General features: G+C 39.6%; 1 protein-coding gene across 2 annotated transcripts in view; it reads right to left on the bottom strand.

Moving 5' to 3' along the window:
* The window catches only part of DSC3 (desmocollin 3), a 53,282-nt gene that overhangs the window by 7,805 nt on the left and 28,780 nt on the right, over positions 1-16,697 (bottom strand). For both annotated transcript variants that reach the window (XM_061130842.1, XM_061130843.1), the window contains exons 10-14: positions 15,273-15,532; positions 15,023-15,165; positions 13,646-13,870; positions 11,043-11,267; positions 8,049-8,170 (exon numbers count right to left, since the gene is read on the bottom strand). In XM_061130842.1, coding sequence (XP_060986825.1) covers positions 8,049-8,170; positions 11,043-11,267; positions 13,646-13,870; positions 15,023-15,165; positions 15,273-15,532 — 975 coding nt within the window. The remainder of the gene's footprint in view (positions 1-8,048; positions 8,171-11,042; positions 11,268-13,645; positions 13,871-15,022; positions 15,166-15,272; positions 15,533-16,697) is intronic.

Below are 16,697 nucleotides of genomic sequence, written 5' to 3'. Positions count from 1 at the left end.
AGAATGCTAGAGGGACACAGAGGAAGAGTATGAAAATTCAAACTCAGAGAAACTAAGTGGGACATACTGGGGAAACTCCAGGCTGAGGGACTCCTATTGAAATGGGAGAAAAATACATTATCTACAAAGAGATCTAGATGCAAAGGCAAACAGAGTTCCTTCAGGGTTCTCAATTATAGCCTGTTGAGAATGGCTACACTGATGGTTCAGAGAGAAAGAGAAGCTGGAGAGGTCAGAAAAGGCTACGCTAAAATTTTTCAGAAAATCTTGAAGACTATCAGTTCAGTTCAGTTCAGTTCAATCACTCAGTCGTGTCTGACTCTCTGTGACCCAATGGACTGCAGCACACCAGGCCTCCCTGTCCATCACCAACTCCCAGAGTTTACTCGAACTCATATCCATTGAGTCCGTGATGCTATCCAACCATCTCATCCTCTGTCATCCCCTTCTCCTCCTGCCCTCAATCTTTCCCAGCATCAGGGTCTTTTCAAATGAGTCAGTTCTTCTCAACAGGTGGCCAAAGTACTGGAGTTTCAGCTTCAACATCAATTCTTACAATGAATATTCAGGAGTGATTTCTTTTAGGATGGACTGGTTGGATCTCCTTGCAGTCCAAGGGACTCTCAAGAGTCTTCTCCAACACCACAGTTCAAAAGCATCAATTCTTCAGTACTCAACTTTCCTTATAGTTCAGCTCTCACATCCATACATGACTACTGGAAAAACCATAGCTTTGACTAGACAGACCTTTGTTGGCAAAGTAATGTCTCTGCTTTTTTATAAGCTTTCTAGGTTGGACATAACTTTTCTGCAAATGAGCAAGCGTCTTTTAATTGCATGACTGCAGTCACCATCTGCAGTGATTTTGGAGCCCCAAAAAATAGTCTGTCACTGCTTCCAGTGTTTCCCCATCTATTTGCAATGAAGTGATGGACCCAGATGCCATGATCTTAGTTTTCTGAATGTTCAGGTTTAAGTCAACTTTTTCACTCTCCTCTTTCACTTTCATCAAGAGGCTTTTAGTTCTTCGCTTTCTGCCATAAGGGTGGTGTCATCTGCGTATCTGAGATTATTGATATTTCTCCCAGCAATCTTGATTCCAGCTTGGGCTTGATCCAGTCCAGCATTTCTCATGATGTACTCTACATAGAAGTTAAATAAGCAGGGTGACAATATGCAGCCTTGACGTACTCCTTTTCCTATTTGGAATCAGTCTGTTGTTCCATGTGCAGTTCTAACAATTGCTTCCTGACCTGCATACAGACTTCTCAGGAGGCAGATCAGGTGGTATGTTATTCCCATCTCTTTAAGAATTTTCCACAGTTTTTTGTGATTCACACAGTCAAAGGCTTTGGCATAGTCAATAAAGGAGAAGTAGATGTTTTTCTGGAACTCTCTTGCTTTTTCGATGATCCAATGGATGTTGGCAATTTGATCTGTGGTTCCTCTGCCTTTTCTAAATCCAGTTTGAACATCTGGAGGTTCATGGTTCACGTATTATTGAAGCCTGGCTTGGAGAATTTTGAGCATTACTTTGCTAGAGATGAGTACAATTGTGCAGTAGTTTGAGCATTCTTTGGCATTGCCTTTCTCTGGGATTGGTATGAAAACGGAACTTTTCCAGTCCTGTGGCCACTGCTGAGTTTTCCAAATTTGCTGACATATCAAGTGCAGCACTTTCACAGCATCATCTTTTAGGATTTGAAACAGCTCAATTGGAATTCCATCACCTCCACTAGTTTTGTTGACAGTGATGCTTCCTAAGGCCCACTTGACTTTGCATTCCAGAATGTCTGGCTCTAGGTGAGTGATCACACCATCATGATTTCTGGGTCTTGAAGATCTTTCTTGTATAGTTCTTCCATGTATTCTTGCCACCTCTTCTTAATATCTTCTGCTTCTGTTAGGTCCATACCATTTCTGTTCTTTATTGTGCCCATCTTTGCATAAAATGTTCCCTTGGTATCTCTAATTTTCTTGAAGCGATCTCTAATCTTTCCTATTCTATTGTTTTTCTCTATTTCTTTGCATTGATCACTGAGGAAGACTTTCTTATCTCTCCTTGCTGTTCCTTGGAACTCTGCATTCAAATGGGTATCTCTTTCCTTTTCTCCTTAGCCTTTTGAGTCTCTTCTTTTCATAGCTGTTTGTAAAGCCTCCTCAGACAACCATTTTGCCTTTTAGCAGTTCTTTTTCTTGGGGATGGTCTTGATCACTGCCTCTTGTACAATGTCATGAACCTCCATTCATAGTTCTTCAGGCAGTCTGTCTATCAGATCTAACCCTTGAATTTATTTGTCACTCCCACTGTATAGTTGTAAGGGATTTGATTTAGGTCATACCTGTATGATCTAGTGGTTTTCCCTACTTTCTTCAATTTAAGTCTGAATTTGGCAATAAAGAGTTCATGATCTGAACCTCAGTCAGCTCCTGGTCTTGTTTTTGCTGATTGTATAGAGCTTCTCCATCTTTGGCTGCAAAGAATATAATCAGTCTGATTTTGGTATTGACCATCTGGTGATGTCCATGTGTAGAGTTTTCTCTTGTGTTGTTGGAAGAGGGTGTTTGCTATGACCAGTGCATTCTCTTGGCAAGACTCAGTTAGCCTTTGCCCTTCTTCATTCTGGACTTCAAAGCCAAATTTGCCCATTACTCCAAGTGTTTCAGAGAAGGCAATGGCAACCCACTCCAGTATTCTTGCCTGGAGAATCCCATGGATGGAGGAGCCTGGTGGGCTGCAATTCATGGAGTCACTAAGAGTCAGACACGACTGAGCGACTTCACTTTCACTTTTCACTTTCATGCCTTGGAGAGGAAATGGCAACCCACTCCATTGTTCTTGCCTGGAGAACCCCAGGGATGGGGGAGCCTGGTGGGCTGCCATCTATGGGGTCACACAGAGTCGGACACAACTGAAGTGACTTAGCAGCAGAAGCAGCCAGGTATCTCTTGACTTCCTACTTTTGCATTCCAGTCCCCTATGATGAAAAGGACATCTTTTGGGGGTGTTAGTTCTGGAAGGTCTTGTAGGTCTTCATAGAACCATTCAACTTCAGCTTCCTCAGCATTACTGGTCAGGGCATAGACTTGGATTACTGTGATATTGAATGGTTTGCCTTGAAAACAAAGAGAAACAGTTCTGTCGCTTTTGAGATTGCATCCAAGTACTGCATTTCATACTCTTTTGTTGACCATGATGGCTACTCCATTTCTTCTAAGGGATTCCTGCCCACAGTAGTAGATATAATGGTCATCTGAGTTAAATTCACCCATTTCAATCCATTTTAGTTCACTGATTCCTAAAATGTCGATGTTCACTCTTGCCATCTCCTGTTTGACCACTTCCAATTTGCCTTGATTCATAGACCTAACATTCCAGGTTCCTATGCAATATTGCTCTTTACAGCATCGGACTTTACTTCCATCACCAGTCATATCCACAACTGGGTGTTACTTTTGCTTTGGCCCTGTTTCTTCATTCTTTCTGGAGTTAGCCCTCCACTGATCTCCAGTAGCATATTGGGTACCTACCAACATGGGGAGTTCATCTTTCAATGTCCTGTATTTTTGCCTTTTCATACTGCTCATGGGGTTCTCAAGGCAAGAATACTCAAGTGGTTTACCATTCCCTTCCCCAGTGGACCACGTTTTGTTAGAACTTGAAGACTATGGGAACTCAAAATAGGGTTTTAATAACAGGCAGGGGCCTTTTTTGTTTTTGTTTTGCAGCACTAGGTCTTAGTTGCGGCAAGAGGAATCTTTGTTTTGGCATGCAGGAACTTTAGTTGCAGCATGTGAACTCCTTGCAGCATGCAGGATCTAGCTACCTAACCAGGGATCTAACCTGGACTCCCTGCATTGGGAGTGTGGAGTCTTAGCCACTAGACCACTTGGAAGTCCCAAGTGACATATTTTTTCTAGCTAATATTAGACAACAATGTGAAAGGCAATACAAAGGAGACAAGTTTAGTGTCATGGATATCAGAGAAGTCACGAATAATTCTAGGTGAAAAATAGCAAGGATATAAACCAAAGTAGAAACAGTGATGATTAAAAGAAGAGGATGGACACCACAGAGAGCTTACTGGTGGTTAGATGGCTGAGGCAGCACAGGGAAGGGTCAGGAGTTACTCTTAGGTGTCCTGCTTGTGCAACTAGATAGACGGCATAATTCACAGAAATGAAGGATGCACTTGTGGGTGAGAGGAGGGTGAGCAAGTCAATTTTGGACATGGTAAACTTGAGACACCTGTGGATATCCAAGATGAGTATATGAGAATGTGGTCTGGAGCTCAGGTGAGAGACCTGAGCTGAAGTGTAATTCTGGGAGTCACTTCCATGTAGCAGGGAGCTGAAACCATGGGAGTAAATGATCTCATCCAGAGAAAACTGCAGACTGAAAGAAAACAAGCTAAGAATAGAATGGCAAGAAAAATCATGTTTTAGGGGGTGGATAAAGGAATTAGAGCTGTGATAGAACTGATCTGGAACAGCCACTGAGATAATATAGAACCAAAAAGGTGCGACTCTGAAGCTAAGAGAGGATTAGGGTAAGGTCAGTGGTGCAGAAAAAATCCATGTAGGGTAAGAACTGGCTCAAATAAAGTAAGCACCTGTGAGAGTCAAGTAAAAAGGTGGTCAGTGGTGATCCTTGGCAGGAAAATTCCCTGAGTGCTGAGTGAACAGGACTACAGTCAGAGAAACTAAGTAAAAATCTTTCTCTCAAAAAAATCAGTTTCAAAGAAAAAGAAATACGGAGAGATCTAGGGGAGGACAGAGTCAAGAGAATGTTTAAAAATGGAAAAGATTTAATTAAACATTAACTTAATGGTGGAACTGCACATCAACCCGCCAGGCCATAGAGGAGAACCTGAGTTATAGCAAATTACAACCTTGGTGTATCCATTCAAATTGTAAACCTTCACTTTCATGACAACACCCCCAGTATAAATAGGCACCGTTATGTCATCTTCTTACCAATTTATTTTTTATATTGAATAGGCAGGGTCTCTATCAAAGCAAAAATTTTCAACTTCAGATGATTTACTGAATCTGAAACATATCCATAAAAGTCATATATACTATTTCACTGCCTTGGGAAAAAAAATACAAGTAAAGAGAACTGAAAAGTAGCCATTTGGTGGCACTGCTACCCTACATTTTTTGTTTAGGTCGTTGCTACAGTAAAATCCTATTACCAAAAAAAAAAAAAAAATTCTTATTATCAAATCCTCTTGATGGCATGAGTTAGTCATTATAGGTACATGCTCAGAGATCCTATTGTGAAGCTAATGAAAGGGGAATTGGAAATAAACTAAAATCAAACCTGAACCCACACTGCCATTTCACATGCTCTCTAATCTCGGCTCCTTCCTACCCACCTCCAAGGACCTCCCTCAAGTTTTTTCTCACGGGGTATCAACAACTCCTTCTCCACATCAAGGATTTTCAGATTTACCTTTCCAGTTTTGATATTTTACCCAGCTCGTAACCCCATGTGAATGCCTTTGACTTAAACTCAGATCTAAAGTTACCACCTTTACTCATTGCATTAAAATAAGTTTACAGATAAACTGTGAAATATTGTTGCATTTTGTAAAAATATGCCTAAAATTATATACTGGTATAAAATTAATAATTTCAAGTCCTTTTGAGGAGTGCTGGTAACAGAGATCAGGTAAATAGGTGTGAGTATGTTATAGCGAAGCGGCTGATCAAAGTCACTGACTCCAGCATCAAATGGCAAAGAAAAAACAGTGAGTACAACTCAGTCATTCCATTCCTAGACATAAAATAAGAAGTTACTATGAGTAAAATAGGGATAAGAAATATTTTAAATATATAAATAAGATTGTTTACCACCAACCATGGTGCAGTGGTAAAAGAATCCATAGGCCAACGCAGGAGATGCAGGAGATGTGGGTTTGATCCCTGGGTCGGGAAGATCCCTAGAGAAGGAACTGGCAACCCACTCCAGTATTCTTGCCTGGAAAATCCCATGGACAGAATAGCATAGCAGGCTAGAGTTGATAGGGTCACAAGGAGTTGGACATGACTGAGCACTCAAGATGGTTTACTTTTAAATAACCAAATAAAAAGTAGAGTCAGTGTGACAGAAGCTATAAGCCAGGGACAATGACTTTCTATCATGCCTTTTCTACATCTCAGGGTGAATATAGATATTTCTTATCAACTGTTTTTCTTTCACTTCCTTCCCACTATCAGACAAAATCATAACTCATCTATGTTTGACTTGCCTGCACGAGGAACCCTGTAATTATTTCTCCATTCATAAAATAGATTTAGTCCCTAGTCCTCGACTCATACTCTCTGGGCTTCCCTGGTAGCTCAGCTGGTAAAGAATCTGCCTGCAATGCAGGAGACCCCAGTTCAATTCCTGGGTTGGGAAGATCCCCTGGAGAAGAGATAGGCTACCCACTCCAGTATTCTTGGGCTTCCTTGGTGGCTCAGTTGGTAAAGAATCTGCCTGCAATGTGGGAGAACTGGGTTCGATCCCTGGGTTGGAAAGATCCACTGGAGATGGGAAAGGCTACCCATTCCAATATCCTGACCTGGAGAATTTCAAGGACTGTAAAGTCCATGGGGTCACAAGGGTCAGACACGACTAAGCAATTGCAACCCCATCGACTCTAGCCTGCCAGGCTCCTCTGTCCATGGGATTTTCCAGGCAAGAATACTGGTGTGGATTGCCATTTCCTCCTCTAGGGATCATCCTGACCCAGGGATCAAACCCACGTCTCCTGCATCTCCTGCTTTGGCAGGTGGATTGTTTTACCACTGCACCATGGTTGGTGGTCAACAGTCTTATTCATACATTTAAAATATTTCTTATTCATCCATATTTAATTTTCCCATAATCATTATTCTAGAAGAGCTATCTAGCTCATGCGGAAACTACCAAAAGATCCCAATTATTTATCCTCCCCAGTCCTATGTCTTCCCGATCTTGTTGGTCAGCATACCAGTTCAGCATCACACTGCTTACATTATGCCACTTTCATGCAGAAAAGCCGTGACTAGCTCTCCCTTATCAAGAGAATAAATCCAAAACCCTTAGTGCAGTATATAAAAGTCTCATATCCCACTGCTTTTTTATTACATCTTCTTCCTCCAGAATGTAATTCAAGTGTAAAATCTGTATTCCAGAACATCATTTCTTCCATTTTAAATCAATTTATGTCCTATTTGTTGAATAATCCCTAAACTTTGCCATTTCCTTTTTTCATTCATTAGGCTGTTGTTCATATCTTCACTTTCAAGCCCTTTCTATTCTTTAAGTTACAGACTAACCTGTGAATCTTCCACCAGGCCTTTCTGTTTGATCCAGACATCATGAATATACTTACGCAGCATGCGTATCTTTAAACTCCACCTGTACCCTAACAAATTGGTGCTGTTTATTGTCCTGTTCCTATTTAGTTTTCCCACATGAGTAGATTCAATTTTTCATAAAGTGCAATCTTTTTGAGGGGAGAATATGCCTTATAAGAACTCTTTCATATATTACCCCCAAAAGAGAAGCGTAGCACCAAGCACCGTAGAGATATGTAAGAAAAAACAGTGGCAGTTATCTTCTGATCTAAACCCGTACCCACACACATACATTTATTAAAACACATGTATCTTTTTTGTATTTTCTTACTTTATCTTGAGTTCTCAGCAAGCTTTTCCTATTATAAATGGTCAAAGAGTGAGATAAACAGATAATATCTGAAACACATTATAAAGAGCAGTCCAAAAGATTGCTCTTATAGTAAATTCACAACATCAAAGAAGTCATAGTAAATCATAACACGAGAGAGTGGAAAAAAGATAACTAAAACAATATATCTGGTGTAAGATGTTAAATAAATGCCACTACATAAGTATTAGAATATTGGCAGATAAAATATTTATGCCTACAAAATCTGACCAAATTAAGAAAATAAATTAACTCCTAAATTTTGTAGTAACTTCATAAGGATGAGTTAAAGAAATTATACAAAATATTCAGATATAAATATCCATTTTTTTAAAAAATTACTTACCACCTTATCATCTCCAGGTGCTTCTGTGTTTGATATAATTAGATTTTGCTGGGCCAAATCTTCAGGAAAACCTTTTTTATTTCTGGCACTAATAACTCCACATACTAAAGTTAGCAATATAGCTGAGTTAAAAACAAAAACAAAAAAAAAAGTTTAACATGCATAGAATAAAATGCTCATCTTTTATTTCTTATTAGCTAAGATACACAAGAAGAAAATAAGACACTGAACATGGTGTCCCACAGATGACCTTGGCCTTTCTAAAGAAATAGGCCTTGATTTAGCTTACTTTTAAAATTTAAAGTAATTATATTTATATATTGATTACAGCCGTCTTTAAGAGTTTGAATTCCACCCACCATTTAAGTATTTCAAAAAATGAATTTTTTAAAAATTAATGACTTTTATTTAGACAAAGACTTTAAAGAGATTTACTGACTCACAAAAGAATGGTTTGCCAATGTGAAAATATAACAAAACAGACTTCTCCTCCCATCACCACCCGCTTCAAAATAGAGTTATCTCCCCAGGTATCTTAATTAAACTTACTTTGTAATTTGCCTATTCAGAATTCTCATTCTACCTCATAATTGTATGAAGCTGGAATATGTGATAATAAAACTAATAGCAACAACAACAACAATTCTTTACAAGATTCAATAAGCCCTCATACCAAGGACTGCCAACCTACAGCTCTGAATTCAGCCCACCATGCTGTGTATCACTCATGAGCTGTGGTTTTTATATTTTTAAATGACTGAAAAAATTCAAAAGAATAATAGTTTATTACATGTGAACACTATATGAAATTCAAATTTTAATGTCCATAAATCAAGTTCTAATGGAACACAGTTACGCCAGTGGTTTAAATATTTTCTATGGCTGCTCTCTTGCTACAAGAGCAGATGTGATTGGTTACAACTGAAACCATACGATCTGGCCCTTTACAGGGGCTTCCCCTGGTGGCTTAGATGGTAAAGAATCCACCTGAAATGCAGGAGACCCAGGTTCAATCCCTGGGTCTGGAAGATCCCCTGGAGGAGGAAATGGGAAGTGGACCAACTCCAGTTACCTGTGGCCCCTTGCTACTTTTCCAGCTCCATTTCTCACTCCTCTTCCCTCATCCCCTCATCTCAAGCCACTTCAAGCTCCTCGCTTTCCTTGATTTCTCCAAGCATTCCCTCACCTTAGGGCCTCTGAACTGACTTTACCCTCTTGGCTGATTCTTTCACCTCTTTCAAAAATCATCAAGAATAACCTTCTCACTTAGGCTGGCCCAACCATCTATTGAAAATGACCATCACTAACATCCAACCCCACCCTCACCCATACACACTCTACCGCACTACAGACCCTAATTATTTGGCTCTATTTTTCCCTCCAGGGTGTTTAATTTATTTATCACTTTACTGTCACAAGGAAGACTTTGTTTTGGTTTGTTAATTTTCATCTGCTTTGTTCACTGATGAAACCCAAGCACCTAGACACTTCCAATATATAATAGGTGCTCAATATATATTGGGCATCCCTGATAGCTCAGTTGGTAAAGAATCCACCTGCAATGCAGGAGACCCTGGTTTGATTCCTGGGTCAGGAAGATCCTCTGGAGAAGGGATAGGCTACACACTCCAGTATTCTTGGGCTTCCCTTGTGGCTCAGCTGGTAAGAAAGGAAAGGCTACCCACTCCAGTATTCTGGCTTGGAGAATTCCATGGACTGTATAATCCATGGAATCACAAAGAGTTGGACACAACTGAGTGACTTTCACTTTCTCTTTTTCAACATATATTAATATTTATTTTGTTGAGTTGATGAAAAACAATGAACACATTAAAAATGTACCATGCATTGCTTTAAGCTCTTCATATGCATTAACTCAGTGAATCTTCAGTGTTACCCCATAAAATAGCTATTATAGGGCTTTCCTGGTGGCTCAGTGGTAAAGAATCCACCTGCCAATGCAGGAGACATGGGTTCAAACCCTGGTTCAGGAAGATCCCACATGCTGTGGGACAACTAAGCCCATGAGCCACAATTACTGAACCCATGTTCTACAGCCCGTGAGTGGCAACTACTGAGTCCACATGCCACAATTACTGAAGCCCATGCCCTAGAGCCCATGCTCCACAACAAGAGAATACACGCAATGAGGAACCTGGGCACTGAATAGAGAGTAGCCCCCACTCACTGCAACTAGAGAAAAACCCCCAGGCATGCGGCAACAAACACCCAGCACAGCCATAAATAAAGATAAATAAAACTTTTTAAAAAATGAATAAGAAAATAAGCTACTACAATCATCCCCTTTACAGAGGAGGAAACTGAAGCACAGTAAAAAAGAACTTGCCCCACATAACATGGCTTAAAAATAATACAGCCGGGGTCCAAAACCAGACAGTCTGGTTCCAGAGTCTTACTCTTAACCACTAGTCCTATTACAGAATAAAGGAACAACAGCTAAAATAGACTAAAGGACTGAATGGAAATGAAAAGACAAGGAAAAACATGGCACCATTGGGAACTACACAACTGGTGAGAAGGAGGTTAACAGAATTTAATGAACATGGCAGGGTACACCTAAGAAGAAATATTGCTGTGATTTGAACATCTCCCACAAATCTGCAACTGAAACGAAATGATGTAAAATGCAAGTGGCTTTTGGTGGACTCGCATGTGGCAGAAGTTTTCAGATTGTTTGATTTGACCTTAAAAGGGGTAGTACGAGGTCCAAGAAATAAAAGCTACACAATGACGCGTTTGGCACGATCTAAGGAATTTTCAACGGTTCTGTCCCAGTATGAAGTCTCTGATCTCAAACAGGATCTTGCTACCTCTCACAGAAAAGAGGCAATCAGAACTCAGAAAATAACACAAAAAGAATTTGTAAAGGGGACTCATGTCTGATGGATGGTTGGACAAGATTTCTTTTTAAAGACCTTTTCTTGCACTCATATTTATCTTTTAGGTTAACACTGGGTAAATAAAGGGACTTACAGAAAAGTAGTGCTATGCCCAGAAGTATGGCAAGGATCGCCCATTTGCCAAGTATCACGTCCGCACTCCGCGCAGCAGCCCGGCATTGAACGGGGTTAGTACAATCACAGAGGTTCACTCTCAAGGTTTTTGTTGCAGATAGCCCTGCTCTGTCTTTTACGGCAACAGGAATGAAATATTCTTGAAATTGGGCATTTTTCTGATATGCAAGACGGGCAGCTGTATCTGAAAGAAAATAAAGGAATTAGGAATTATATTTTTAATGAACATTGGTTCCTCCTTTAAAATCTGTTCTACCACCTCTATTTTTTAAAGATATCATTCTCAGGGAACCACCTGCCACGTGAAAATGGATAAAAAAAGATGATGATCTTCAACCTTTTCAAGCACTAATATCACCCTATATATGTCACCCACTGTAACTTTTTAGAAGAGAGGCATAAAGAAATAACTTGGCATGCAGTGACCCAGTAGCATTTCAGCAATATTTAATATCCCCTTATCTCTTCCCTAATCAACAAGCTAATGACACTAGATTGGCTCTTGACATATACTCTAAGCATTTCTGTAAAGTAGCAGGTTACGGTACTCATAAAAAATTAACACCAATAGGTACACATAACAGATGCCCTATGTTCATATTCTCTTATTCATTTACCTCCTGGTACCTGTCCACTGTCTTTAGGTATAAGACAATTTTTCAAAACACAACAGACCCTTCGTTAATAGCGCCTTCCCTCTGGAAGTAATCTCAATACCAGAAAGCTAATGAACACCCCCCAGACTAGGTATAAGGCTCACATCAGCAGGGATATAGTTATATCCTAACAACATAAATTTCTATCAACTGTGATATTTCCCCCATGATCTTGTTACCTTATTTCAATGATCCATATTATCAACTGACCAAAAGCTCCACACACTTTCAATGGCAATGACAATCTTTCGGGGTTTGTAATAAATGAAATGACAAAATACTGCAATGTACCTCCTGGAAGTGATCTGTAATGTTTAAGCGTTTCTTAAATGCACTGTTAGAGCTATTAAGAACTTCAAAGATTTCTGGCTGTACCTCAGACCCAAAGCTCCCCAGAGGAATGTGAATTACCACTGAGGGTTATTTGGAACTTTTGCAGGATTATATTGTGTCGTAAGTAAAACCTTTCAAATCCCTCTTGTCCCTCAAGACCATAAGCTGAGCCATATCCATGTCTCATTCATTCATATTAGTGCAGCAGCCTCTGACTTTCCTTGCCATTCAACTCTGTCCTCTTCAGATTACCCCCCTAATTGTTATCCCTGTCACTTCTTTAAAGACATAAATCCAATACAGCATTGCCTTGCATGCATACTCTCAATGCATACCTGCTGTCACCAGCCATACAAAGGTCAGTCTGGCTGGTACAGAAGGCCCTTCACCACCAGATTCCATCCTTCTTCCTGCCAAGCTCTCGGCATTCCTACTAAAACCTTCTAAACTCTGACAATGCCAATGCTTACTTATTGTCCTGGTATTTCCTTTTTTATGCATATTTATTGATAATTGATTAAACAAACATTTATTAAGCAGTTAGTATCTACTAAGCACAGGACTAGGTGCTGGAAATACACAGATGGGTTACGAATGTTCTGAGGAAGTCATGTATTAGAGCAGAAAGGTAAACAGATAATAATACAACATGAAGATTATATGTAGACAGAATAGGTGGATAGTAGGTTCTCCATAAATATTATGAATTAATACCAAGCTAAGAAGTGGGAGGGCTTCCCTGATGGCTCAGTGGTAAAGAATCCACCTGCCAAAGCAGCAGATGCAGATTCAATCCTTCCTTCTCAGGGATCCTTCTCAGATCCCCTGGAGAAGGAAATGGCAACCACACCAGTATTCTTGCTTGGGAAATTCCATGGACAGAGGATCCTGGCAAGCTGCAGTCCATGGGGTCACAAAAGAATCAGACATGACTCAGCGACTAATCAACAACAACAACAAAGAAGTAGGAAGGAGGTATTCTAGGCAGAAGGAACAGCATATGCAACAGTCAAATTGCATGAAAGAGCATAGTATAGTAACCAAACAGTAGTGACCTATGACCGTAACACAGAAAACTGCACCCTCTAGAAACTATCATTGTACGAAGTTGTGCTACAGGCTTCAATGGCTGGCCTCTGTCCATAGCCTACCATGTTTCCTTCCAGAACATCACAGAGTGCTTATCCCATATGCCCAGATAGCTCATCTCCAGAGTTTTCTTACACTAAAGTTTAAGGTGCCCATCTTCTGTTTTTTCTTCATCTTACTGTAGTTACTTCAAAAACACAGCAAAAGCAACTTGTTTTAATAATAAGTTGCCCCAAAGTTTAACAAGGATTTTTATCTTTGTTGTAAATGCAAATTTTGCCTTCATAGAAATTATGAGTTTTTTTCATTTTATGTATTAATACAATATATAACACAGGCCCCATACAATATTTGCAAAAGTTAAAGTTAGCCTTCTAAAATCTGCTCATGAGAACCCATTTTACATTATGCTTCATGTGAATAAAACAGTAAGTCCATCTTCAGTTATTTCAGAGCACACAAATCATTATTTTTCATAAAATACCATTAACTCTTGTGATCGTCCATAGTCTGTTGACTTCTGGAGAAGTGTTTGCCAAGCTGAAGTAAAATGGAGCACCGTTGCTGGAATCGTCATGATCAATAGCTGAAATGTCAACATACTCCATGTTTGTTTTGCAAATGACTAGATAATCTTGAAGTATTTCTGGTGGATTATCATTCACATCTTCAATGCTCACTGCGAGGGTTCCAGTACATGATCTACCATCTAGGAAGAAAGAAAAAAAGTTGAGTGTAGTTCGCAGTTTTTTAAGAAAAAAAAATAATAAGCTAGATTCTAAATATGGGTGGGTTTTTTAATTTTTTTAATTTTATTTATTTATTTACGGCCGTGCTGGGTCTTCATTGCTTGCACATGGGCTTTCTCTAGTTGTGACAAGCCAAGGCCACTCTCTAATTACAGTGCACGGGCTTCTCATTGCAGCAGATTCTCTGGCTGCAGAGCATGGACTCTGGGGTACGTGGGCTCATTAGTTGTGGCACACAGACTTAGTTGTCCCACAACATGTGGGATCTTCTCAGACCAGTCCCCTGCATTGGCAGGAAGATTGTTTTTTTAACTACTGAGCCACCAGGGAAGCCTCTGGGCTTTTTTTAATAAATAAACTGATAATTAGAGAAAATGGCAAGTAGGAAGGTAAATGGATAAATGAAACCTGTAGAGCATCTAAAATGACTACTGTGCTGCTGATAGTATCAGACGTAACTGCCCATAAACTTTGGGATACAAAGATAAAGAAGGCATCGTTTCATGTCACCAAGCAGTTTCACCTTGTTTTATGGTTAAGGTAAATAGAAACAATCTTTAAAGTAATTTCTAAGAACTCTATATACTTGGTGGCTCTGATGGTAAAGAATCTGCTTGCAATGAAAGAGACCTGGGTTTGATACCTGGGTTGAGAGATCCCCTGGAGAAGGAAATGGCTACCCCCTCCAGTATTCTTGCCTGGAGAATCCCATGGATAGAGGAGCCTAGCAGGCTACAGTCCATGGGGTCACAAAGAATAGGACATGACTGAGTGACTAAGACTTCACTTTCAGCACAAGATTATGGGCTTCTCAGGTGGTGCAGAGGTAAAGAATCCACTTGCCAGTGCAGGAGACACAAGAGACTCGGGTTTGATCCCTGGGTCAGGAAGATCCCCTGGAGAACGAAATGGCAACCCACTCCAGTATTCTTGCCTGGAAAATCCCATGGGCAGAGAAGCCTAGTGAGCTACAGTCCATGGGGTCCCAAGAGTAGGATAAAACTGAGCACAAACACACACATATAGCACAAAAGTGATTCTGCTCAAAAATAACTGCAGTTTATACTCTAACTCTTCTATAATATCCCAGATGTTATAAACTCGTGTTTTACCTTGATCTAGTGCCATGACTGTAATATTATACAACTCATTTCTGGGAGTTATAACCTCCCTGTCCAAGATTTTGGAAGTCTCTACTGAGCCTGAACGTTCATTAATGGTGATCCACTCTTTAGGATCATGCAATATTTTGTACCTGTTAATAAAAATAAAAATGATTTTAGCACTACAAAATGTATTGGTATATTAGTGTCCAATTATTACAAATACATTATAAGTATGTGGTTATAGATTTCTTTGTACCTTAAACCACTGGCACTTTTAGTTTCAGGGTCATATGCCTTATAGCCATTGATCTTTGAACCCACTGCAGAGTTTTCTTTAATCCGTATATACTGGACTTCAGGGCTGCATTCAGGCCCTTCATCCTGATCCTTCACATGAACTGTGACCATGGCTCTGTTCATGGTTGTCATCCTGAGTGCAACATCTCTAGTAAATGGAGCTTCATTGGTCACTCCAATTTCCAGGACCATTTGATGGTTTTCTTCATAATTCAGTGGCTTTCAAAAAAAAAGGAAAAGTATATCAACATCAGTGGAAAATACATTTGATATTTCAAATAACAAGTGAACTTTTGTCACTATAAACAGTGCTGCATAAATTCTGTGCTCCCATTTAGCCAATATTGACTTTCATCCTTCACTAAAGAGAGAGGTGATTTTTCACTATGCTTTTAGCAAAAGAGGCCTGAAAGTTGTGGAATCCAATTCCTAAAATATTTCTATAGCTCATTCTTACTAAGGGAAAATATTCTGAACCTGAAGATAATACAAAACCAGGACAGAATTCTGGCCTTGTTTAGAAGATGAACTTAAGGGTCATCTGACTCGTGGACAATGTTCAACTTACTATTAATATTTTCTTCTGACAAGGGCTCTTATAAAATTAGACGCTGACTTGCAACTGAGATGGTGCAGTGATTTTATCTCTGATATAAACCATATTTCAAATACATGTTTGAATTGTCCTACAAGGTATGCAACTGAGCAATATTTATTTCAGCTTTTTCTTGTAACAAAATTCACACAGGTTCTCATTTCTTTTTAGAAATCTGCTTTGGCTTTTTGCCAATTCCCTCTTTGTTGAGTAAGATTTTTACCCCTGTTCATCAGCTATTTGCATGAAAATTTTATTTTTGACAATTTGAGAATTATACTTTGGTATCACCTGTAGTTTATCCAAAGAAATTATCACAGTGAAAATGCGCAGGAGGTGGTGCTAGCAGTAAAGAACTCACTGCCAATGCAGGAGATGTAAGGGACACAGGTTTGATCCCTGTGTTGGAAAGATCCCCTGGAAGAAGGCATGGCAACCCACTTTAGTATTCTTGCGTGGAGAATCACATGGACAGAGGAGTCTGGCGGGCTATGTTCCAAAGGGTGGCAAACAGTCAGATGCAACTGAAGCGACTTAGTATGCACACACCCAAGAAAAATATATGTGCTAATTGGTACTATTATTATCATCATCCCCATTTTACAAAGCAGGAAAATGGAGAAGAGTAAATAAATTGATTTTCCCATGGCCAAAAGAAACTCATTTGCACTAGAGTTTGAAGCCATGTAGTCTGGTTTGAGTCCATATTCCTAACCACCCCACTATAATTCTGTTTTTGTTTTTTTTAATATCTATGTCTTCTTTTTTTTGCATTTTTTTTCACTTATT

This window comes from Dama dama, chromosome 27, assembly GCF_033118175.1.
Source record: "Dama dama isolate Ldn47 chromosome 27, ASM3311817v1, whole genome shotgun sequence".
In the NCBI taxonomy this organism is placed as follows: Eukaryota; Metazoa; Chordata; class Mammalia; order Artiodactyla; family Cervidae; genus Dama; species Dama dama.
The sequence above is the reverse complement of the archived record's forward strand: the minus strand, read 5'-3'. Positions and strand labels throughout refer to the sequence as shown.